The 25,863-nt window shown below is 34.8% G+C and overlaps 1 protein-coding gene across 10 annotated transcripts; it reads left to right on the forward strand.

Annotated features, from left to right (window-relative positions):
* The first annotated feature begins 12,576 nt into the window (after positions 1 to 12,576).
* LOC126688386 (glutenin, high molecular weight subunit PW212-like) lies at positions 12,577 to 24,537 on the forward strand. Of its 10 annotated transcripts, none has more exons than XR_007632213.2 (8): positions 12,579 to 12,678; positions 13,592 to 13,849; positions 13,942 to 14,157; positions 14,254 to 17,424; positions 17,576 to 17,760; positions 17,865 to 18,139; positions 19,661 to 19,782; positions 22,579 to 24,537. XR_007632213.2 is itself a non-coding variant. In XM_050347296.2 (6 exons), exons 2-6 carry the CDS (start codon positions 13,643 to 13,645, stop codon positions 17,944 to 17,946), a joined length of 3,861 nt encoding a protein of 1,286 aa, XP_050203253.1. In that variant the 5' UTR covers positions 12,579 to 12,678; positions 13,592 to 13,642; the 3' UTR covers positions 17,947 to 18,228. The 10 variants fall into 10 exon arrangements, 2 of the variants coding, with proteins under 2 accessions (XP_050203254.1, XP_050203253.1); XR_007632215.2 differs by having other exon boundaries at positions 22,589 to 24,537; XR_007632214.2 differs by having other exon boundaries at positions 19,661 to 19,757.
* The last annotated feature ends 1,326 nt before the right edge of the window (positions 24,538 to 25,863 follow it).

Raw genomic sequence — 25,863 nt, forward strand, 5'->3', positions numbered from 1 at the left:
TCTAGTCGTATAAACGACTTAGCGAATACTATTTCTCATAATTGAGAATCGCTTAACGTCCTTGACGTTTTCCATTATTATTATTTATCTAAAACGTCGAGCTAATCTCGAGATTAATGATTCTCAAAGTCCGAAACCCGTCCTTTAGAGTCAAATTACTCAAAACGTCAAATACCTAGGTCAATTACAGTTTGTATACGCGTGGGGGCGAGTTGGGGTGCACGGGTGTGCGTTTTGGTGGGTGCACGATCGTGCAACTGAGTACACGTTCGTGCACCTCAGGGGTACACGTTCGTGTACTCATTGTACACGTTCGTGTACCATGAGAAGTACACGTTCGTGTACTTCAGTACACGATCGTGTACCTCGCTAGGTGCACGTTCGTGTACATCAGTACACGTTCGTGCACCCGTGGTACACGGTCGTGTACCACGTGCACAGCCCCGGAAATCAGATTTTCCGGGGTTTCGCCACAATCCCGATGTGCCAAACATACCCACGCTCAATACCCATATCTCGGTTTCTTCAAAAACGTCATAGTAAACCCGAAAACATCAATTTCAATCCAAAATCATAATCTCATGAAAACAGCCCACAAAATCATCTTTTTCATGCCAAAACCCGACCTCTTACCTTAATTCGATGGCCGGAGGTGATAGAGCTTTCCGTTCTGAAGAAATCACCGCTTGAATCGCTCGAATCGGACGTCGAACGAAGAAACGGCGGCGAAACGACGGAATCGGATGGATTTCTCTCGCTCTCTCTGGATACTTCTTCTCCTTTCTGATTCAAATTCTAAAACCTTATATGTTAAGGTTAACAGCTCACTTTGATCCTTTCTTTCTTTCCTTGTTACCATTTATTTTTCAAACTTTTCTTTCATACGATTTAGTCCATAGCTAAATCGTTAAATTCTTTTATTACGACTTATACGTATTATTTATATCCGATAAATAATACCAAGCTCGATATTAGTACTTTCCGTCAAATTCCAATATTTCTATTTTCGACACAAAGTGGCTAAATTACCACTTTGGTCCCTGTACTTCATTTTAGACTTTTCTTGACATTTTTCCTATTAATTTCAATTCTAACTTTAGAATTGAAATATAACCTTAATTTTCTCATAGCTAATTTCTCAAAACCGACCTACTTGAAACTTATTTATCGGAAAACTTTCCAATTTCACCACTTCCGCGACTCAAAACTGGACACGTGGTCCAATTAGCTAATTAATTATTTTGGGGTATTACATTCTTCCCCCCTTATAAAAATTCGTCCTCGAATTTTCATAAAACTTGTTGGGACCTTACAATTATTCTTATACCTTTCTTGATATTCATTACTATACGTCAGTCATGTCCTTTCTCTTACTTAGCTCTTAGCTCTCCACGTATAGCTGTGACTTCGTACTCATCATTAATCGATTATCTACCTTGCTCATAGTAATCTCCTGTTGTAGCATAGCTGAGAATCTTCTTACTGTTACCATTGTTCTATTCATCATCTTTCTAAAATAGTGTGGCTCAAGGCGTATCACCGATATTATAGTCCTGACGTCTTGTATTACTGGTTGCGATCTCTCTTTTGTCCTTATTAACGTCGATTAATCCCCGCTCGGTATCCTTCAAGTCTATTGTTTCATTCTTAATCATCATCGAGTCGCTATTTGTCTCTTTTATACGTGAATAATCATGACGTATCGGCTACCTCTTTAATGACGTACTTACTTCATTCATACTTCTATGAGTATTTTCTCTTATAAGCACAATCTATGGCTTTTAATCCTTACTACTTCTCAACGTAGTTGAGATTGATACTTCCTTTGCTTCTTTCAACTTTTCTTTGCTTTGCTTAAGTTATTGTGAATTTTATGTTGTTCTATTGGTCGTGATTTTTCGTACATTCTCCATTGCTAAATGTACTTTTCTTTGTGTTGACTTTAACCGTATAGCTTATACGATCGTCTTCGTTGATCGATACTATCCATATTTTTATCTTCTTGACTTTCTCTGATTAGTCCTTAAAGATCCCTTCGAGTCATTAATTGACTTGTCAGTCAAAAATGTCTCTCCTTTATAACACGATTCTCTATTTGTAATAACCTCATAAGAATCTCGCATGTTTCTTTTAAGTCTGACTATTTCGAGAATCCTTCTCGTTAGCTAACCCTCATTTAACTTCTTTCTTATTCTATCTCTTGTCTTCTTTTGAAGGGTTTTACGATTGATTCTAGTATTTGTACTCCATTTACTTTACAATTCCCAAAGTCAAGGAATAATTCCAACTCACCGTCGTCTTATACATTTTATGCTTCCTTAGCACTTATACCTTGATTTTAATTGTCTTCAAATATCTTGGTCTCTTTGTACTAGTATCAACTCTTGTCTTGTCTTTTACTTGTTATATTTGTTACGTCTTTCCTTCGTTTATAGCAGTTCTATTGCTGCTGCTCTATTCTGACAATCCTTTCGACGTATTTCTAGAACTTTCACTTCTCTAATCACCTTACTAAATTTTGAGGTATTTGCATTTTACCTTTACATTTTTCTTCATATCATCCACCATTCTTATAATTACTGACACGTACGTCTATACGTGTGTCTTTCTCCTTTCTGTTAACGCAACTTATAATTCTTGATACTGATATTAGTTACTTTACTTAATATCAGTCATATAGTACTACTATCTCTCTTGATCTATCTAATTTAAACTTTCATATCTTGTAAAATCGTATGTTTCGTCATTTCGTATCCTTTCTCTTTCTATTTCTGTATCCTTAAACACTGATATTGATAACGTTATATCTCCTTTAAATATCACTTGATATTCATCATTCGTATTACCATCTCTTTTGCCCTTCATACTTTTAATTTCTCCTTTTCAATTACAACTTACAATCGCTACTTCGTTTATCTCAATCATAAGAGTAATTATACATCATCCTTATGTATATATTACGTTTCTTTCGCTTTGCACGACTCCCTGTCATTTTATCCTTTGTTCAATCATAAGGATAAATATTGTATCCTTAAGTATTGCCAGTGCAGTGCAGCTTATCTGCGCATTTCCGGCGGTAATTTCTTATTCACATTCTTCTTTAGTTCTATTAGCCTTAGGGCAATGGTTATTAACATGGCTCTATTCTTTTATTGGAGTTTCTTTCACAATTTTTATTCTTATCTGTTAAGAATCTTTGATTATTTGTCGCAGGGCTTTACATCCGAGTTTACTTACTAAACAATACGATTTTAAAACTTCTTTTGGCTGCGCAGCTCTTTCTAAACCACTTTTCATAAATCATTTTAAATCGCTAGTACAATTGTTGCTCAGAGTGATGACATCTCTCATCACCAAGGAGTTGTTCAAAATTGCAGTTTGTTTTTCCATTACAAAGATATGATGCATGATCTAAAATTTTGAAAATCATTCTTTTATGCGTTTCTATCATGGTTATGCAATGTCACATGCGATGCCTGAGCACAATTGTACCTTGAAAATCATAAAAACTTTCAAAATCTTCATCAAATCGTAAGTCTTACTCTGGATTATACGCTCTGCGACTATTAACGGCTTTCTTTATACTTATTGAGTATAATTCAAATTTTTGTACTGCTGACAAATTTTCGTATTGCTGTTATTTTCTGTCATTTACAGACTGTTCGTCTGGCACATCACTTCTTTCTCCATATCTCCAATAACTCAATTAAATTCAAAATTTTCTATTGCTGTAATCATCATATCCATTTCTGCAACATTCTATTCTACGTCATATACAGACGCAGATACCGATGTTTCACATCGACTCCCGGTACACAATCTATTTCTTTCTTCAAATACTAAAACGTAATATAGGAATTACGTTTGCGATAATTATGTTGTGATGTTTATTGTATTATTGTTTTTGTGTGGTATGTTTATATGTTCTCTTATTAAGCGCGTGTTTAACTACAACGCTCCCTATAGGTTCTCGCTTTCCGGGGTATTATCCTAAAGGCAAAACCTATTACTGACATTCTACTATGCAATGCAGCAAATATATAAACACAATAATGCAAACACATAAACACAATTACTCAAAGCATATAAATTACTAATACCTGGAGGTGCCTGACGCGGAACGTTAGGTTCCCTAATAACTATGCCTGTATGTCGGCCCCTAACTGTTCTACCTGAGTTTCGTCCACCTCTTTGCACGAAATAGGGGTTGGTTGTAGTTCTGGAGGACGTACTGACATAATCTGGGTGGTACTCACGTCTAAAGTAATAAGGTCGTATCGGATCACCCGACCATTCATGCTCTGTTTCAATCCTACGGGCCATTGTAGTAAGCGTGCTGAAATGTTCGTCCACGTGCTCATACAGCTCATCAAACTGAGGTCCTAAACCCCTGACATATCTACGATTAATGGTCCTATTGTCTTCGTTCAGATTAGGGACTCCCTCTGCCATCCGCAGAAAATCAGTAGAGTACGCTCCTACAGTTAACATCCCTCTAGAAAAAGAACGCATTTGCCTCCTAACCTGATTTAGGGCTATCTGCGCCTGACCATTAGCTATGTCCGCATCTTCCCTCAAATTGCGGTATCTCCGCACACTTGACCAGAAATAGTCACCTCTGTATTCCTCAATGTCTAACTCATCTAACTCTTCTTCTTCATACTCTTCATCCTGAGGATTTTCCTCTTCTGCTTCTTCTTCTAATTCTTCTTCTGGATCCTCTTCAGGATCCTCCTCAGGGTCTTCCTCAGGATCTTCTTCCGGATCTTCCTCCGGTTCCTCTTCCTCTTCTTCACTGTACTCTATCTCCGGTGAATGCACTCTAACTCGGTTTCTAGAAGAACTACCTATCTCCGATACAGACATGTAGCCATTTTGATATATTTCTGGCGATGCTCCATGATTTGCGTGGAATCCATTCTGATGGACCCCAGATGGTTCGCCCACTTCATTATGAAACCCGTTTTGAAATATAGGAGGCGCTTCCTCCCGTTCTTCATCAGCATGCGACTGAGCTCCGTTTTGCCCAGACATGCTGAAAAGAAACAATTTCGAACGTAAGCGACCATCTGAGCCCATTTCACACGCAATTCCAAAATCAGCTTATATAATGCTGTAAACATTTAGCATTTAATCCAACTGCACGTAATTCGCAAGCAGATAATCACTTAACAATCTCAGTGCGAATAACAAATACTTAACCCTCTCAATCAATCATAATTTGCAACATGTAACCACCTTCTATATCTTAGCACGAGCAACACATACTTAATTGCCTTAGTCGTCTGTATAAACAGATACTATTCACTTACTAACTTAATAGTCCTGATCCGCGCGCGTAGTGCCACGTACTACTAATGCACACATAACACAATTACAGACAACCACGGTATGACTCTTGATGCAGTAGTTCCTAGGTATACTTACTGACAAATACTCTCAGTCAAACAAACAATCTGACAACTCTAGCAGTGGTAACTGGACCAAACTGCTCTCAAACAAACATTGAAACAAACTTGCAGTGGTAACTGGACCAAACTGCTCTGATACCAACATTGTCACGACCCAAAATTATTGAGCCGCAACCGGCGCTAGGGAACGGGAGTGGTAGCTCCGGAACCCGTAGCAAGCCTAAACTCACAATTTATTTTTCGCAAATATAATATAAACAAATAACAACAAACAACGGAAGCAATTACACATATATATAATATATAACCAAATATATACACTAACTGTTTCAAAACCTCGCGGGCTCTAGTTACCGTACCCTGTACGAACTGGCCTCGCGGTACTATATACATCAGTTAGTGTTTCAAACATCTCACTGGCATCCGGGGCCGTGGATCAAATACAACGTACGTAGCCTATCAAAAAGCATATAGACAAATACAGCAGTTGATATATACAATCAAAATAAACTGCTGACTAGGCTACTATATTATTGACACAGGACCACTACTGCAGCACTCACAGAAGTCAGAAACTAACATATACAGCTGACTTCTGGACTTCAAAATTGGTCTCTAGCTAAGTCCGCAAGCTAAGCACCTGAAAGACATCAAAGGCGAGGGGTCAGTATTTGGGGAAATACTGAGTGAGTTTGCATTTACTAACGGTATTATTATAGATATATAGCATCGCATTTTAAATCAACATTAATACAAAAATACATATGAACAAGTACTCGATCCTTTCGAAACTAAAATCCTGAAACATAACGTAACTCACTATTATTCAAATCATACTGATTCCAATAGTCTGACCCGGGAGCGTTCACGTTCAACCACGTCAGTCAGAACATATCGCTTAATCCCAAAGAGGTGGGTCCAACCCACTGGTAGGTCCAACCTACTAGATACGGGGCTCAGGTTACACTGTAACCGAGTTCACTCTCGTATCGCATCCATATCATAGCTTTCATAATCAAACCATGCATGCATCTCAAATCATATCTTATAGTCAGACACGCTAGACTGACTCAATTACTGGTGATCACACAGCCTATTGACACCCAATAGGTAGCTAGTTTCGTTGGATCGTATACCAGATTCTCGTACATAAAACTTAATCAAAACATGTAGCATATCAACAATTCATATATATATATAGTGCGATGCATATAAACAATATATATATATATATATATATATATATATATATAATCTGATATCAAAATAATATTAAGCGATAATACACGAAAGTAAAGTGCAACTCACAGTGACCGCAATCCAAGAAATGATAAGATCAATCTGATAGTACGCTCTCGCTAGTCCGCCTCTACTGACTCCACTACTCGCTGACAAGTCTGATAAATCGTTAATAGTTAGACGTGATTCTCGTATTCTTGTACGTATAATACTTTTAAGTTTTATGATTTAGTTTCGTTTTATACTTATTTACGTATTCAATATCTCTAGTCGTATAAACGACTTAGCGAATACTATTTCTCATAATTGAGAATCGCTTAACGTCCTTGACGTTTTCCATTATTATTATTTATCTAAAACGTCGAGCTAATCTCGAGATTAATGATTCTCAAAGTCCGAAACCCGTCCTTTAGAGTCAAATTACTCAAAACGTCAAATACCTAGGTCAATTACAGTTTGTATACGCGTGGGGGCGAGTTGGGGTGCACGGGTGTGCGTTTTGGTGGGTGCACGATCGTGCAACTGAGTACACGTTCGTGCACCTCAGGGGTACACGTTCGTGTACTCATTGTACACGTTCGTGTACCATGAGAAGTACACGTTCGTGTACTTCAGTACACGATCGTGTACCTCGCTAGGTGCACGTTCGTGTACATCAGTACACGTTCGTGCACCCGTGGTACACGGTCGTGTACCACGTGCACAGCCCCGGAAATCAGATTTTCCGGGGTTTCGCCACAATCCCGATGTGCCAAACATACCCACGCTCAATACCCATATCTCGGTTTCTTCAAAAACGTCATAGTAAACCCGAAAACATCAATTTCAATCCAAAATCATAATCTCATGAAAACAGCCCACAAAATCATCTTTTTCATGCCAAAACCCGACCTCTTACCTTAATTCGATGGCCGGAGGTGATAGAGCTTTCCGTTCTGAAGAAATCACCGCTTGAATCGCTCGAATCGGACGTCGAACGAAGAAACGGCGGCGAAACGACGGAATCGGATGGATTTCTCTCGCTCTCTCTGGATACTTCTTCTCCTTTCTGATTCAAATTCTAAAACCTTATATGTTAAGGTTAACAGCTCACTTTGATCCTTTCTTTCTTTCCTTGTTACCATTTATTTTTCAAACTTTTCTTTCATACGATTTAGTCCATAGCTAAATCGTTAAATTCTTTTATTACGACTTATACGTATTATTTATATCCGATAAATAATACCAAGCTCGATATTAGTACTTTCCGTCAAATTCCAATATTTCTATTTTCGACACAAAGTGGCTAAATTACCACTTTGGTCCCTGTACTTCATTTTAGACTTTTCTTGACATTTTTCCTATTAATTCCAATTCTAACTTTAGAATTGAAATATAACCTTAATTTTCTCATAGCTAATTTCTCAAAACCGACCTACTTGAAACTTATTTATCGGAAAACTTTCCAATTTCACCACTTCCGCGACTCAAAACTGGACACGTGGTCCAATTAGCTAATTAATTATTTTGGGGTATTACAAATATATTTCATATACATCTAATAAACAACTAAAATACATCTAAAAGCAGTATAGATGTCTCACACAACCATCTCAAAAATCTACATTAACAACAAATTCAAACATCTTCCTATTAATAAAGTATTACAGTACTAGCTTTGACACTATTATTAGCTTCTGCATATTCTAAGTGCATTCTATCGAATATGATGTAGTCCATAAGCTAATCATCAACAGAACTAAAAAGATGAAATCTTTAAACCAAACAAGTCCAAAAAATAAGTTAAATTGTAGTTAGATCAGACTTACCAACGACCTTAACAGGGAATAACTAATACGTGGAAATGGTGGAAGTAAGTGGAGTCTTCCTACCATGCAAAGTAACAACTTTAAAGCCAACTCTTTCATTTTCTTTTCTAATCTCACCTCTAACACCAAACACCTTCCATTATCAAAAATTTATAACACCGCATAATAAAAAATGCCAATGTACATATAAATTATAATCCAAAACAAATTATTGAAATAGAGCATACTTTATTGGTGTAGAAGCCTAAACCATATGACATGTATGGAAATAATAATAATAAAAGAATACAGATATGAATTTAATTATATTCAAATCTGAAAATTTAGAGGTAATGATCAACAAATTCATGAATGGTGAATAGAAAAGAACCAAAAATATCCAAAAAATCAAAGTAAATTCAAAAAGGCATATATTCAACATTCCATCAATTAAAGACAAATGCAGTAAATAAATCTATAAACAAACTAAATTCCAAAACAAAAAACAAAAATTAAGAGAACCCATTTATATAAGAACCCTCATCTACCTTTAGGTATTAGGAGAAAAGAAGTTAAAAGTTTTGGATTTAATAGCTTCTGAATATACAACTGAATAACAAAATGGAATTGGAATTGAGGGTTTAATCCCTAATTCTTGATGACGAAGGTTCAGTAGCCATACGATTATAATGGTGAAGTCCGGAGTTAAGCGGTGACGGCGATAGTGACGAAGTTAAGGATTTGAACGAGAGGGTGAAAGTAAGTGAAAGCTAATGTAGGTGCAGGTGGAGGAGTAAAGAGAATTAATGAAAATGATGTTTTGTGCATGTTGGAAAAAAGAGAATAGTTTGTAAAATAAAAAAACCAAATTGGTCATTAATTGTAAAACATAAAGTGACAGAAAATGTAAAGATTTGAGTAAATGGCCATTTGAGAAATAAAGTTCTGTGTTTTTAATATTTCTGTAATTTTCTCTTTTTCTTACTCACAGAACACAATACAACCGTCAATCTCTCATTTCTCTCACTTCTCTCAAATCTCTCTCTTCCTCTCTTTCTCTCAAATCTCTCGTTTTTAATCTCTAGCGTCCATCATATTAGAGAACGCTCATCGTCGTTTCTCTTCCAATCTACAAGCACAATAAAATGGCGTTCTTCTCATTGTCATTTTTTTCCGGTGGTTTTTTCGACGTCGTCTTTCTTCCGGTGGTTTCCTCGACGTCGTCTTTCTTCCAGTGGTATCTATGCCGTCGTTTTCCTTTTGCTGGTTTTCTTGACGTCGTCTTTTAAATTAGTTGTGATGATTTTTAGGTTTTTTTGTGATTTTTTGAGATTTTTTGTATATTGTTCTAGATCTATTATTCTCTTGTTCATATAATTGTTCTCTTATTTTGATGTTACTGATTTCGTACACTTCAAATTGATATATATATATATATATATATGGCCTAATGCCTTAAAAACCCCGACCTTTTGACCCCTTTTCGATCCTGCCCTGACGTTGAAAAATCACTAATTTTACCATATTTCTCATTTTTGTGTTTCAATTGTAACCTGGAAAATTAAATTGACGTCTTTTTCATTTGGAAAGAATTCAAAAATGTTTTTCATGTCTAGCATATATTGAATGTATGTGTTTAAAATTTATTTAAATTTAGTTAAATTTATTAAAAATTTAAATTAGTTTTAATTTGAATATAGTTTTTAGTTATATTTTAAAAATAAAGGACTTATTTGTATTTTTTTGATTGAAAATGAATTTAATTTTATCTTTAAACTTAGTTAATTGAATGATTTCATCATTTAATTAAAAAATTGACCAAAATTGAAAAATTGGGGCACAATTGAAACGATAAAATGCAAAATAGATTAAAATTGACCAGTTTTCAACATCAGGATAGGATTAAAAAAGGATTAAAAGGTCGTGATTTTTTAATTTTTCAGTATCTAATGATACATTAAATGTCATATGCGAGTAATTATTCCATATAAATATTGTGTTATATAATTTTACAATATTTAGCCCTTTTTCAATCTCACCTTAATGTTGAAAACTGGTCAATTTTATCCTATTTTGCACTTTATCGTTTCAATTATACCCCAATTTTTCAATTATGGTCAATTTTTTTAATTAAATGATGAAATAATTCAATTAACTAAGTTTAAAGATAAAATTAAATTCTTTTCCAATCAAAAAAGTACAAATAAGTACTTTATTTTTAAAAACTAACTAAAAACTATAGTCAAATTAAAACTAATTTAAATTCTAATAAATTTAAATAAATTTTAAACACATACAATTAATATATGCTAGACATGGAGAACGTTTTTGAATTTTTTTCAAATAAAAAAGACGTCAATTTAATTTTTCAGTGTACAATTGGAACACAAAAATGTGAAATAGGGTAAAATTGGTGATTTTTCAATGTTAGTGTAGGATCGAAAAGGAATTAAAATGTCGGAATTTTATAAAGCATTAGACCTAAAGAGTATAAGGGTTAAAAAGTATATGAACTATTATTGACACTTTATTAATAAATTTTAGTTATAAATTTATAATTATAATAATATCTATTTAAAAGTATCATAAAAAATAAATATAGCGGTAGGCAGCAATCTGCTAAATCGTGGGTTCAATTTCTTCCACAAGCACTTCACTTCTTTGATTATCAAAAAGAAAAATATTAGTAAAATAGTTAAAGATGTTTTTTTATGAACTATTAATGTTTTATTAATAATTTAAAATTCTAAAGAAAATTTAATTAATAAATGAAAAATTAATATTTCATATAAAATTTAGATAGATAATTTTAATTCAATTGAATAAATTAGACTACATTTAATATGTATCATCAGATACCGAAAATTTTAAATTATGTGATAATTTTTTTTTTTTTGCCAAAGATAACAATATATAAATATATAATAAGAAAGGCCATCTCATGAAGATGATGAAACCCTCTTGAAATAAAAGAACTAAAAGTGGACTTCGCGGCTACTATTTGAGCCATCCAATTACACATTCATTTAACAAATTAAATACCAATATATGGATAATTTGTTAAACGAACGGTAGCAATAATGAATAATAAACATAAAATAATAAAAAATAAAGAAATTACTTACAGTTGGTAGCGGCTAATGTGTTATAAATATTACCTTCATTTTGTAGGAAAGTAAAAATTGAAATATCGAGATCATCCAGAGCAACAATCACCATAGTAGAATACCTGATTATTTAAATTAAGAACAATAATAAAAGTAATTTGATCTTACCTGACTGTAGCGGTGTCCAATGAGGTAGTCGAGGAAGGAAGTGAGCTAGAGGGGCCATTTGAGAAGCCCCTCTTGCATAAGTAAACGTGATAAAGAAAACTCGTCATATGTGATATAAACACCCATAAAGGGACAATAACACCCAATTGGGGATGAATTTTTTCTTAAAAATGACTAAAAAAAATTCATAAAGTATCACCATAATAATTGAAATTGTTAAAAAATGTACATAAAATAAATGAATAGAAACCTAATCCTAATGATAAGTGTTAGAAATCAAACCTGAAAAGGAAGAAAATAAGGCAGTAATCGTTATCACCATCGCCATCGCTGGAATTTAAAATCACACACTTCTCTTCTCCGATTTTTCCTTTCCATTTTAACTGGCCAACAATCACGGAAAAAGAGTTCCAAAGGTAGGGAACGCTTTTTTACCACCAAATTACAATTCTCCATTTCATTCACTTACTGTTTTTTATCAAAATAATTTTTTTAATTTTAGGCTTGAAAATAAATAAAATTGAGAGATTTTTATATCAATGTAAATAAAATATGAACTTTGTAAATTTGAGAATATAAACTTTATAAACAACAGACCAACAGATTGATTTGGGTTTTTCAAGGCATGAATACAGACGGACATCGCCATGGATTTGTTGCAGACATCACAAACTTTAAATTTCATATTGTTTGGTGTTTTCTGCAACTTTATGATGATAACATAATTGGGCTCTTTTTTTTTTTAATTATGTGATAAATTGATTTATCAAAAAGACAACCAGAGTCAAAAAGATTCTGATTATAGGACTTCATTGGGCTTGGACCAATGATAAGAGTCTCAAATCCAAACCTAACCCGGCCGAAACCCAACCTTTCTCCTACCCTTCTGCCTCCAAATTAACCGGTTAACGCCGTCAATTTCTACCGTCCATTACAGCTTACAGAAGAAAAAAAAATATACACAAGGTGCGATTCTCTGTCCAATATTTTGTTTCATTTTTCAAAATTCGCATTCTGTAATTTTTGATTTCAATTTACTCGCCAATTTAAGGGTTAGCTGTTCATCTTTGTTTTTATGATTAATCGTTCTTTTTTAATTTTGAGTACTTCAAGTTTCTGATTTTCTCTATTTACCGTGGTTTTTTATGATTGTTATTATGTGATTATTTATACATTTTGTTATACTGATTAAGTTTTTCTAGGTTTAATATTTTATTTTCTTGTTAGTCTTGCTCCTTTGTACTGTTAGGTTGATACGATTGATTCTATTATGTATATGTGTTTGCTTGCTGTTCTTGTTTTAGGGATTATAATTTACTATTTCTTGTACAGCTGAGCAATGGTTGCTAATAGTTTTGAACTTTATTTATGATTAGGTTTAACTGCTTTAAAAATTACAAACTTTAGCTTGTTTTGCAATTTTAACACGAACTTTCATTTTGACAATGTCGGGCGTCAACTTTTGATTTTTTTCAATTCGGAACGCCGAGCAATTTTCCGTAACAATGCTGATGTGGACATCAGAACGGTGTTTATATTAGTGTCCCCATCTCGGTGTTTGGATTGCAAAATTATAAGTCAAGAATTAAATTGTAAAAATTGAAAGTACGTGTTAAAATTGTAAAATTGCAAAACACATTTAAGCTTATGATTTTTCAAGCAATTAAACCTAATGATTATGTTTTTTATTTGTCGGTGAAAGAAATGTTGGAACTATTACAAATTCTTAATGTTTGTTTTAGTTGACTATGCATCTTGCTTTACAATGTGATTGAGTTGCACTTAATTAATTTTAGATTAATTGTATTTGATTAACTTTTTTTTACGATGGTTAAAATCGTACATTTTCTAATGAATCTTGTTATTTACTTTTTGTTAGGCTGTTACAGTTGATGTTTAATTTGGCTTGAGGCAAGACTCATACTGCACCATGGGTTTTGATAATGATTGCATTTTGAACATACAATCTCTTGCTGGAGAGTATTTTTGCCCAGTTTGTCGATTTTTAGTCTACCCAAATGAAGCATTGCAGTCACAGTGTACTCATCTATATTGTAAGCCATGTTTAACTTACGTTGTCAGCACTACCCGCGCCTGCCCTTATGATGGCTACTTGGTGACGGAAACAGATTCCAAGGTTCATGTCTTCCTTACTATACACGAGTGTTCATTAACTAATATGGTTCTTGGGGCGCATGCTGATGTTTTTGTTATCATTGCTAATTGCAGCCCCTTATTGAATCAAACAAACCACTTGCTGAAACTATTGGCAAGATAACGGTGCATTGTCTATACCATCGGAGTGGATGCTCATGGCAAGGTCCTTTATCTGAGTGTACTACTCATTGTTCTGAATGCGCCTTTGGCAATTCTCCTGTTGTATGCAATAGATGCGGAGTCCAAACTATGCATCGTCAAGTTCAGGAGCATGCACAAAATTGTCCTGTGAGTTTGAGGATTTTTTAATTTTTACTCGTTTGATGCTCGAACGGAAGCTTTTCATAATTGCATTGTCTCAATTATTTGTATATTTAATGGCAGGGTGTGCAACCTCTAGCTCATGCTGAAGGCGCTCAAGATGCTTCGGTCGCTACGGCAACTTCTGCTGGTAATCATAGCCAGCCTGCCACTCAGGCAGAAGCTACCACTATTCAGGCTCAAGCTTCTGAAACTACTAAACTCTCAGTGCCTGGGCAGGACTGCAATCAGCAAGCCAATGCAACTACACAGTCACAGGCTGCACCGCAGGCTGCAGTTCCAACAGCAGAACAATGGTATCAACAGCAACAACAATATCAACAGTATTATCAGCAATATCCTGGATACGACCCATATCAACAGCAATATCAACAACATTATCCTTATCAACAGAATGCAGTTCCCCAGTATGCACAAGCTCAGGCTAATCTGCAGTCACAACAGCAAGTTCAACCTCATCCTCAGCTGCAAACACAAGCTCAATCACATCCACAAATGCAGCTGCCTGCTGCTGCTCAACCTCAGAGCCAGCCCCAAACTCAAACAACGGCTCAGCCTCAGTTGCACACAAATTTAGCACCCCATGGCCATCCACCTCCTCAAGCTCAGCTGCACCAGCAAACCCGTCCTGTCCAGCATCATACACAACATGGACAGTATCAGCAGCTGCATTCCCAGGTTCAGGCACAGGTTGATGCTCACTCTCAGCATAATACTTTGCAATCCCAACTTCCTGCTCAAGGTCTTCCACAAACACATGCGCAAAATCCTACGCAACCTACTCAGCAACCCCTTCCCTCACAGCCAAGCCAGCCTTTGAATCCTCAGCTCCAACCTCAGCCACATCATTCATTTGACCATGCAGTGACAGGACATCACTTTTATCCACAACCACAGCCTCAAAATCAAATGTCAATGGGAGGGCTACACAATGCCATGCATTATCCTCAGGGTGGGCCTCAGCCACAGCTCCCTCAACAATCTCCTTTAGTGCGTGCACCACAATCTCATGTTCCAATTCAAAACCCTCAACAATCCTCTTTTCTGCCTTCATCTAGTCAGGTCCCTAATGTTTCGCCGGCACAGCCACAGCCAGTGCATGCTCAACAACCTGTCATGGAGTCAGTTCAACAACCAATTCATCCGCAGTATGTGCAGCAGCAGCAGCAGCCTTTTCCTGGACAATCACAGGGCCCAGTTCAGAATCAAGTGTCACAGCAAGGCGCTTATGTACCACAGCTGCATGGGCAGACTCATTTACATCCCCAGGGACCTCATTCGTACCCGCAGCCGATGCAGAATGTTGCATTGCAGCATGGCATACAACCCCATCAAACACAAAATCTTGGGGGAAGGCCTATGCTTCCTCCTTATGGTGGCCCGGCACATACCCATCCACACTCATCTGTCGGTATGCAGATAAGGCCTATGCATGTTGATGCAGACCAACATTCGGGAAATGCCCTTAGGACAAATAATCAACCGCAGTTTCCTTCTCAGCAACACTCTGGGCCTGCTTCAAGACAAATATGTGAGAGACAAGATGATCACATGACTGAGAAAGGTTCAGGAGCTGTCTTACGCTCCCAGGAAAATGTACGAAGGGATCCAAATAAATGGGATGTTGTATCTGGTCATGGGGTTGATGCAGGTGAGATGAGAACTGGAAAATATGAAAGCAATTTGAAGTTAGAGGATGAGGGCAAAAAATCCATAAATGATGCTAAGGATGTATCAAAATCACTCAGTGGAGAAAATATGCTTACGAATGTGAAGGAAGAGCCTAAAGAGGGCACTGATGACCAGAAGGGCGCGTCTAATACTGAATATGACCATAATGGAAAAGACAAAAGAATGAAGGATGGGACACTAATTAAATCGCGTGTACCTCCAGAAGGCGAACACCTTGAAGGCCAGGATATGGAATCTCAGGGCAGAAACGCGACTCAATATTCTGGAGGCTTTCCTATGCATGGTCAGGTGCAAGGTGAGGGCCTGGTACAGCCATCTCATGGGCCTTCTGCTCTTCAACAAAGGTCTGTTGGTTCCTTATTGTCCCCAGCACCTCCTCTTGGATCCTTGCATCAGATGCAGTTGCCCGGACATCCTTCTTCTGCACTTAGACCTTTGGGTCCGGGACATATGATTCATGGCCCTGAAGTATTACCAGCTGGCATTGCAAGCTTGGGTTCTACTCCAGCAAGTGGGAGAGGAGAGAGTCATTATGGTCCACATGGTACATATATTCAAAGTCACAGTCTACCTTCTCAAGGTGAAATGTTCCCCAACCAGAGGCCCAGTTTATCACATGGAAGAAGACTAGATTCAATCAAACAACAACCTGGCATGCACTCAAATGCAGTGAGAATGAATGGGGCCCCTGGGATGAATTCCTCATTAGCACATGGAATGCGTGATGACAGGCGCAGAACTCTCTTGGACGAGCATATGAATTCCTTTCCACTGGATCCAACCCGGCGGATTGTTGATCGGAGAGAGTTCGAAGATCACAAGCATCTTTCTAGGCCCTCTGATTTGGACGCTCAGTTTACTAATAAATTTGAGAGTAACTTCCCCTCAAGGCTCCTTGATAGGGGACCTCTTGACAAGGGACTGTATGGTTCAAAATATGATTCTGGGATGAAATCAGAAGCCCTAGGTGGTCCAGCCCCTTCTAGATTCTTTCCTCCTTATCATCATGATACTATGATGCATCCCAATGATATTGCAGAAAGACCAATTGTTTTTCATGACAATGCTGTGGGCAGGCAGCCAGATGCTGTGCGACCGCATCCAGAGTTTTTTGGACCAATTAGTGGATATGACCGCCGACATAGGGACAATATGGGTTCTAGAAGCCCTGGTAGAGATTACTATGGAATATCATCACATGGATTTGGTGTCGCTTCTAGGCCGGATGATTTTAATGGCAGGGAGTCGCGCCGATTGGGTGATTCGTTTCTTGATAACAGGTTTCCAGATTTGCCCAGCCATTTGCGCGTTGATGAGTTTGGTCAAGATGGATTTTCTAATGATTTCAGAAGGGAACATTTGGGTCATCATAATCTGCGTAATCGTTTGGGAGAGTCGATTCGTTTTGGTGGTTTTCCTGGAGCCTCAGGGATGGGGGAATTATTTAGGGCAGGGGATTTCTTTCATCCTCGACTTGGTGAGCCAGGATTCAGAAGTCGCTTTTCCAGTAAGGGATTCCATGGAGATGGTGGGAATTATACAGTTAAATGCTCTCACTGTAGTTTGCTTCGCTCCTTTCGTTAGGATTTGCCGAAGTGAATGTTTTTTGTTATTAGTTTGTGTTATTTTCTTTCCAATTTAAATCACAGCTCTTCATTCTGAACTCTCCTATTTTCGTTTTGTGTATTATCAGGGGGAATTGGAATCTTTTAATTATTCGAGGAGGAGGAAATCATCTAGCATGGGATGGTGTCGAATTTGTAAAGTAGATTGTGAAACAGTTGAGGGCTTGGACCTACATTCACAGACAAGGGCACATCAAAAGATGACAATGGATCTAGTTTTGACAATCAAGCAGAATGCTAAAAAACAGAAATTGTAAGTTGCCATGAGATTTCATCATAGATGCAGCACAACAAGTCATTTCTCAACAATATTTTAAGGAATATTCTATTAGTTTATTTGTTTGCTTTGTTTTGTAGAGCCACTAGCGATAACTCTTCACTTGATGATACAAACAAGTCAAAGAATGCTAGTATTGAGGGCAGTGGGAATAAGAATTAAATAGTGGCTGTGTTTTGCGTTGGTACCAGGCCCTTTGCAAACTCAGAGTTGGGTTTCTTGGTTTGGTCTTTTCCCACACTTGGATACATGGGGATCGTTTTCTGCCTTTTCTTATTGGGTGGTTTGCTAGGCTTTTCGTTTCTGGTTGCTGGGCTGTGGTGGAGATTGTTTTCAGACCTGAAGTTCAATGGCAGTTAAGTTTGTTGGTTTTTGATTTTGAAACTTTACTTATAGAGCATGAATTTTTTTATATCAATGTTGGCTAGCCATTTCAACTTCTCAGTTCGTTGTGCATGTGATGGTTACCTTACTTTCTCAGATTGCATTATGAATCTATGGTGTGATGTTTTAAGTACTGTCTTTTCCTTTTGAATATGAAATATTTCTATGGCAACCCTGGTGCTATACTGTTATGGAAAAACTTAAATATAGTAGTATCATCAAGCTATCAGTGTAGGGAGGTATTAGTGTAGGTTTCAGAGCTAGCTTCAAACATTATGGAGCATGCATCCCGGATTCTGTTGTTGTGTATTATTAAGCACATGCAAGCCATTTGCTATCTTTATATTTTAAGATGTGAATTAGTATATATTACTGCCATTTTAGGATTTTAGATTTTTGTCTGTGAGAATTACATTCAGTTGAGCTCCAACATTGTGGAACTGGTAGCTGTTGACATTAGGATATATAATACTGCACTTTTTTTTTCTTTGTGATGCAACACTTTTTTTATTAGTCTTTGAGACAGTTTTTGCAGTTACGATGGTTTGTAAATAATCGAACTTCAGTTTGAGTAGATGCTAAAGCATTTTATGTCAGTCAGAAGATTCTTTGTGCTGTTTGTATTTCTCAAGTTGCGGTACTGAATGGTGAATGCTCCAACATTGGTGTTTAAAACTTAATTTTGATGATTTTGTAAAATCAGACAGATGAATATCCATTAGTTTATTGTCTAGGGAGATCATTCATAAATGACAAATCGGAGCTGCATGATGTGATCCATAATAGCCTCCACTCAATTTATGCTCAGATTTGTCTCCTTCAGTTGCAATTGTATTGCTGTTTATTTTTAAGAAAAAAAACTTGAATCTATTGATGGCATTCTGAGGAGATTGCTGGTCTCTAATTCTTTGCCAATTGTTGGTACTGATGTTGGAATAACTATTTTAATTTTTTAAAGTTGAGGGGGTTAATGGTGGATTTTTCACTTTTGAAATTTCAGATATTTTAGTTAGTTTTTTAAGTTTATAGGCAATCGGTGAAGGATTGCTTTTAAATTTTAGTTGAGAAGACACGTGTTGAATCTTTATAAACTGACGAGGAATAAAATTAGAATTAGTTGACTGGCTTATGAGGTATATATGGATAGGTTTATATGTGTCGAAGGTTGTCAAATACTGGCTTGCTAGCACTGCCTTCTTCAAATAATATATCATCAGCCAACTTTTGAGCATCGGATATAGCCCACAGCTTTAATATAAATTAGTCGTCTCTCCATGCAATCAGAGGTTCCCATTTTCTTCTTGTTTCTAGCTATTGGCTTTTATTATCTGCTTTCATGTTAGATTCTGTGAAAGTGCTGCTTTTCAGTTGCATCATTAATAAACCTATTCTTCTGCCAATAATATTTTAATACGAGGCATTTCAATTAATTAAATCATTAGTGTTGATATCTTTTCTTTCTTTTCATCTTTGGTGAATTTTGTTATCATAGATTTTTTCAATTCGACCTGTCTTTTATGGCCGAAGCAGACTACAAAAAGAATGAAAAGTCAGCGGAGAGGTCACTTCAATCATCTTTTTTAGATGTGGTAAGATTGCGTACAATTTCCAGATGTAAGTAATGAATTTTTGCTCATTAGCACTGATATTCAAGAGTTTTTATTTTCCAACAATGTAATATTTTGATTAGGCCACTGTTTTGATGTTGACTTATGTTTAATACTTCAACTACATGAGGATGGTAGTTTGATTTTGGGAAATTTAAAAGGCTAAGAAGTCTTAGGCTTTACTTGGAAGCTTATGATAAGAGATCAATCTTTTGACTGTTTTACATTGCTTTGTCATGTTAGGGAGGAAATTATTGCTTTATATATTAGGAAAGTAATTATTATTGACTAAATATATACAATTGACTTTTGTATGCCTGGTCTAATAATCTTCAGTTGGATTTTTAATCACAAATTGAAATGCTTATTTCCTATTTGTAAGTGTTGGATTAGGTTTCTAGGAGTAGGTTGGATCAATGTTGTTTAAGGCGCAAGGCGCTCTCAAGGCGAGATAGCCATATATCGCCCGAGGCGAGAAGCGCTAAAAAAGCGCTCGCCTTATCGAAGTAAGGCGCCAATACCTAAAAATATTAAATATATATATTTATATATATATTTAATAAAAAATCATAAATCATAAATATAAAACTCTTAAATTTCTAAATTTAAACCATAATCATAAAGCTAATAGATCTATAATAGTAGTCCTAACCCTAAATACTTATCATCCAATACCAAAATCAAAATGAGTTTCAACTTTCAACAAAAGACGATCTTACAACTAATCAGAATAAGGAATTAAAGTCAATCACTAAAATATCCATCAACATTTTCATCAAATTCAGCTCCACCACCACTCTCATATCCTTCAATTTCATCCACATCTAAATCAATTTCATTGTTGATCATATGGATTTCCATCCTGGATCATATGGATTTCCATCATTTGCAAGTAGTTGTATTTCCATCCTGGATCCTTCTTCTTTTCAGTGGGTGTTGAACCATCAGTGCATGGTTGAGGTTGGCTATCCATGGCGTGAGAAAAAAGAATAAAAGGCTCTGCTCTTTTTTTTCTACTGAACGTATATTTTAATTTGAAGTTATTGTGTTTTACTTAAACCTAAACACTTAAATAGAGACTTGAATAGACTTTTAGACTTCCTAAAAGACTTTTAAATTTCCTAAGTTAAATCCATTTAAAGCATTAATTAAGGCATTAATTAAGGCTATCAAATAGGAATGTCTAGATTAGAGTAAAAGTCACCTAAAAAACGTAAAAAAACAAAAATTCAATAAAGCGTGCTTTTTCCATCTTCCAAGGCGAGCCAAGGCGAGCGCTTAAGCAAATAAAGCGCTCGCCTTACTGAAGGCGCCTCGACTGGAAGGTCTGGAGGCGCCATCAGTCTGTGGCGCCTCGCCTGAGCGCTTTAGGCGCTCAGGCGAGCGCTTTTAATAACACTGGGTTGGATTCTGTCATATCATTATTCTTAGATTTTGAGGTTGATTATTGGACAAATAAGTGAATTATTATGAATTTGGTCAAACTGATGTACGCAAAAGAAAAAAAGAGTAGGGACTATTTTGATCGAAATAAGATAGTGTAGTGATCCGGCGAGCTGTGCAGTTGTCGTTTCTTGAGAGTTGAGACTAACAAGAAAACCTTTATTGGGAGTGCTTTTGATCTCTCTCTTGTGTTATCATATATGTATCCATTCCTGTTCTGATAGCAAATTATATGAGGGAATTATTTAGATGACTTCCTTGTAGTTTTAGGCTCAAAATACAATAATATATCTCAGATAATCAACGCCATATTTAGTCTTTCAGAAACTGTATAATAATTTAATTTTTAGTTGGTTTATGTTGATGCTGCATAATCGTGAATTTTGCAATATTTAAACCTTAATAAGAGCTAAAAGATTCTGAAGCGACAATTGATTAACATGTTATCATATAGATGTATGCTTTTGGTCAGACATTTAAAATGCGCAAGAGTGTAAAATTTAAGATGTTAGCTAATGTAAAATATTTGCTAGATGGGAAAGTTACATCAAAACACTTCTGTCAAAATTCCTGTATGTGTAATGAAACACTGCTAGCTTTTCTATATGTAATTATGTGCTACTAATAAGATTGTGTCATTTATAACTCAACTTTGGTTTCAAATTTGAAAAGCTGGTTAGTGATTTGTAATCTTATTTCTAAGTGACCGGTTGATCTTTTATTCGGATGATGCATCCTTGACAGTTATGGAAATACCTTTTACATGGTAGACTTTAAGTGTTATAGAAATCAAATAATAAACTCTAGTAATAAAGACTTCTAAGTGTATCGAGATATATAATATTTATGTCATGAGGTATCTTTGAAGTATGACCTCTGGGATGTGATAAAAGATTGAATTGTTACTGAAACTCTTAATGAGCTTTTAAGGAGGTGTTCTCGTATATATACCATTTTGATGATTATTATACATAACATAGGATAATAATGATCTAAAAATTTCTCTAGGTTTAAATAGATATGATTACTGATGGTCAAGATAGCCGATGGTATTCTTTATTATTTTTCCTAAGTAGTACGAAGAGTTGCTAAATTCTTTAACATAGAGGAGAATAATGTTTCTTTCATAGTGGTGATAGCATGATTCTGGAAAACTACACAACATGCCGAAAATATTTATAAAACATTCTCTGTTAAAGTTATTAGGTTATTACTTAAGTAGAATATGGTAGATTTTGATATTTCTATCTAATTGAACTTTTCCATTGTCATTGTTTTGAGAATTTCTTATGCTTCATAAGTTTCTTTTATCACCTCTTTATACTGGAAAAACGGGGGTTTTACTTGAAGTTACGGGCAGCGTTTTTCAGTGTTGGATGCAAATTCTGGATTGGGAACATGGTTGCTGGTTCTGTATTTTCCAGGTTTGTTGTTTCTGTTTTTAACATATTTCTAAGTTGGGTTTGTTTATTTAGTCAACTACTCATATCTGGCTACTTTTCTTCATTTCTAGTTTCAAGGTCCCATTGTTTAAAATGTATCAATTATCATATATAATACCCCATCATAATATCTCTTCGTAGTCTTACAATTGAACTTGGTCATAAAACTTCTTACTTGGAACATTAAAATCGCCGACTAAAAGTTATATTAAGAATTGAAGAAAGAAAGATTCTTATATTAAGAATTGAAGAAAGAAAGTTATATTAAGAATTGAAATTTAGTAGCGTCGAAATTTAGTGACAACTTCAGTGATTGTTGGTGGACGTTAACTGCAAATTGGAGCTGAATGGTTTAGAACTAAGCATGACTTGTAGATTGAGGATTTAGGGGGCATGTGATGACAATGTAGGACCGGAAAAAATAATTGTATTGTTGTCTGCATGAATTGAGGTATCCAAAATGCTTTCCTCATGCGGTACAAGTGAAAGGTGACACCATTAGTAGGAAGCAGCAAAATATAAAATATATTTTCGAATTACGTTGCTCGGAATTTTTGGTAGTTAGGGTATGTTTTGCATCTCTTCTAAAAGTAGACCATATATAGAGTTTTTATGTGCGTAATTAATAGTAATATTATATGTTCTGAATATAAATGCGTTTTTTCCTTATTGTTGCATCTTTACCTAGTTAGAATGTTTTGATTTTTCATTGATTTCATTAATATGAATAAATGACTTGAAGATAATTGCTTGGACAATTTGGCATGAATTTCTATTTTCTTCATTTCTTTTTGGGTAACTTTCTCAATAGCAAAGAATCATTAATCTCAGGCTAGCAACATAGTAGGTATTATAAGAAGAAGAATTTTAAGCTAATGTTGTGTGCATTTGAGGTTAGAATCGGTTTATCTTGGTATAATTATGGCGATTTAGCTAGCTACGCAATATTTTAATTTAGTAAATCTTAAGTTTCTTTATTGGTCTAATGCTCTTTTTAATTATAACAATTTTTTTAAAATTATATACTCTATTTATATTGCGAGCTTAAAAGTAGAAATGTGAAAAATTTAGTCTTTTATTTGCCAGTTTTGTACGTTTTGAATACTCTTTAAAATGAAAAGTTACCAACTCTCTTGGGCTTTTGAAAGCTAATTTGCTAATTTTGCTACCCAAGTAAATTAGTGTTATAATCTTTTTTCAAGTAATGCTCTTAAGGCATGAATTAATAAAATTTCCAGTTATTTTGAACTAGCTTAAATGATTATGTATATTCTTAAATCAACGGCTGAGATCAATATGTTGTAGGCTTGCTAAAGGACTAAACCTTTTATTACTTGTCTATTCTGAAATAATTAGCATGATTAAGTTGCTCATATAAACTATGTAAAGCTTCAATGAAAATAATAAAAATCAATATTTTGATGAAAGGAATATAATTTTTCTAAAAAACCCACTTAAAAATAGATTTAGGATAAATAAATGGAAATGGAAAGAAACATTTTGTTAGCTATTTCTTGTATTACTTTTCACATTCATGAATTTATTTGTTGGAACATTTTCATAGTATGACATTGATATTGAGCTAACAATGCTTCAAGTTTTTGCATGTTTCTTCTTGCAAGGAGCTTTCGTTGCAGGGTTGAATCCGGTCGGGTTTGAGGTTTTACAACTGCGAAATTGGTCGTGGGAGTTGCTATCTAGCTGTGCAAAGACATCTTTTCCACCGGCATTGCACACTGGATTCAAATATGATAATCCAATGTTTTTATAGAAGATTATGAGAATATAGATACAGATTTACTCATAAGGTGTCAGTAAGCAATTTATTGATTCACAAACCTATTTTTAATTTATAAAGCAGATATCATATTATGACATCTATACATCAATTTCCTACAACTAAAAACTAAAATCACAATGAATACGTAAAATTATTAAAAATATATATACTCAAAGTAATTAGATATACTGGATAATAGATGGTAAATTTTAAAACGTCACATATTTCAGAGAACACTTTGTTCTACACATATAATTTTTAACAAAGAAAAAAATGGTTAGTTACGCTTTATATTTATTATTTTTACACTCTTTTTTATTTAATCGTGTTTTAGTTGTAATATTGTATCACTATTTTTTTTTTAAAAAAAATCAAATTTATTACAGATTAAAAATCTGGTGAATTTAAATTGATTGAATAAACAGAATGTGATATGGTAGACTACATTTTAAGAGCTAATTACATATTAAATCACCTTTTATGCATTTTGTTTCAACTTTATCACGTGTTCTCAAATTTCGTATCTATTGCTGGCTCTCTAACTCAACTCTCATATGTACAATTTGAGATGTTTTGTCAAATCATTTATCGTTTGATCAGTCAGTTCAAATTTTCCGGAATTTAAACCGGTGATCAATTATGAATTTTTGAAGGTCATATTGTATGATTTTTTTTGAAGAATACAATTAAATTGAAAAAGGGTATAAAGATGATGATTTAATATGTAAATAATTTTAACAGAAATGCATAATTTTATTTTGTTCCACTTACAATCTCAAACCTAATGTAAAAAGTACATGCAACGCTTATTCTATTATTTACCATCTTTAATTTATCAATGTGAGATTAAATTTACAGATTTCAAGTATTTATCAAGTTAAATTATACAATTAAAAGCCAATTTATATTACTCGTTTGAATTTCTAATTTGGATTTCATACATATCAACATTATTTTTTTGATCGTATAATCAACATAAATATAATTCATAAACAATATCAAACTTAAGTCGCCAATTTATTCGTTGAGAAAGTTAGAAATAATTAAAACTTCACTTGACACTATTAACTACTAAAGTAATTTGATTTTACCTTTTTATTATGATTTTAATTTATATAACTGTATTTCAAGAATCCAACTGTCTATTTTTCTCCTCCGTTATGTTATCTTCCTTAACTAACAAAATTACTAACCCAAAATTGCAAAAATAAAAATCCACCAAATCTTACGTGTCATTATTACTAACCTGGTTTTTGTTGAGACTAAAACGGCGCCGTTCTTATTCCTCGAACAAATCAACCAAGCTGGAAACCTAAGTTGGATCCAGCTGTACCGCCTAAATTTGAATTTCAAAAATATAAAACCAACTATTTTATTTTAATTTTTAATAATCATTTAACCGTTATTATATATCCATCTCCTG

The sequence above is a fragment of the Mercurialis annua genome, linkage group LG6 (genome assembly GCF_937616625.2).
Source record: "Mercurialis annua linkage group LG6, ddMerAnnu1.2, whole genome shotgun sequence".
NCBI lineage: Eukaryota > Viridiplantae > Streptophyta > Magnoliopsida > Malpighiales > Euphorbiaceae > Mercurialis > Mercurialis annua.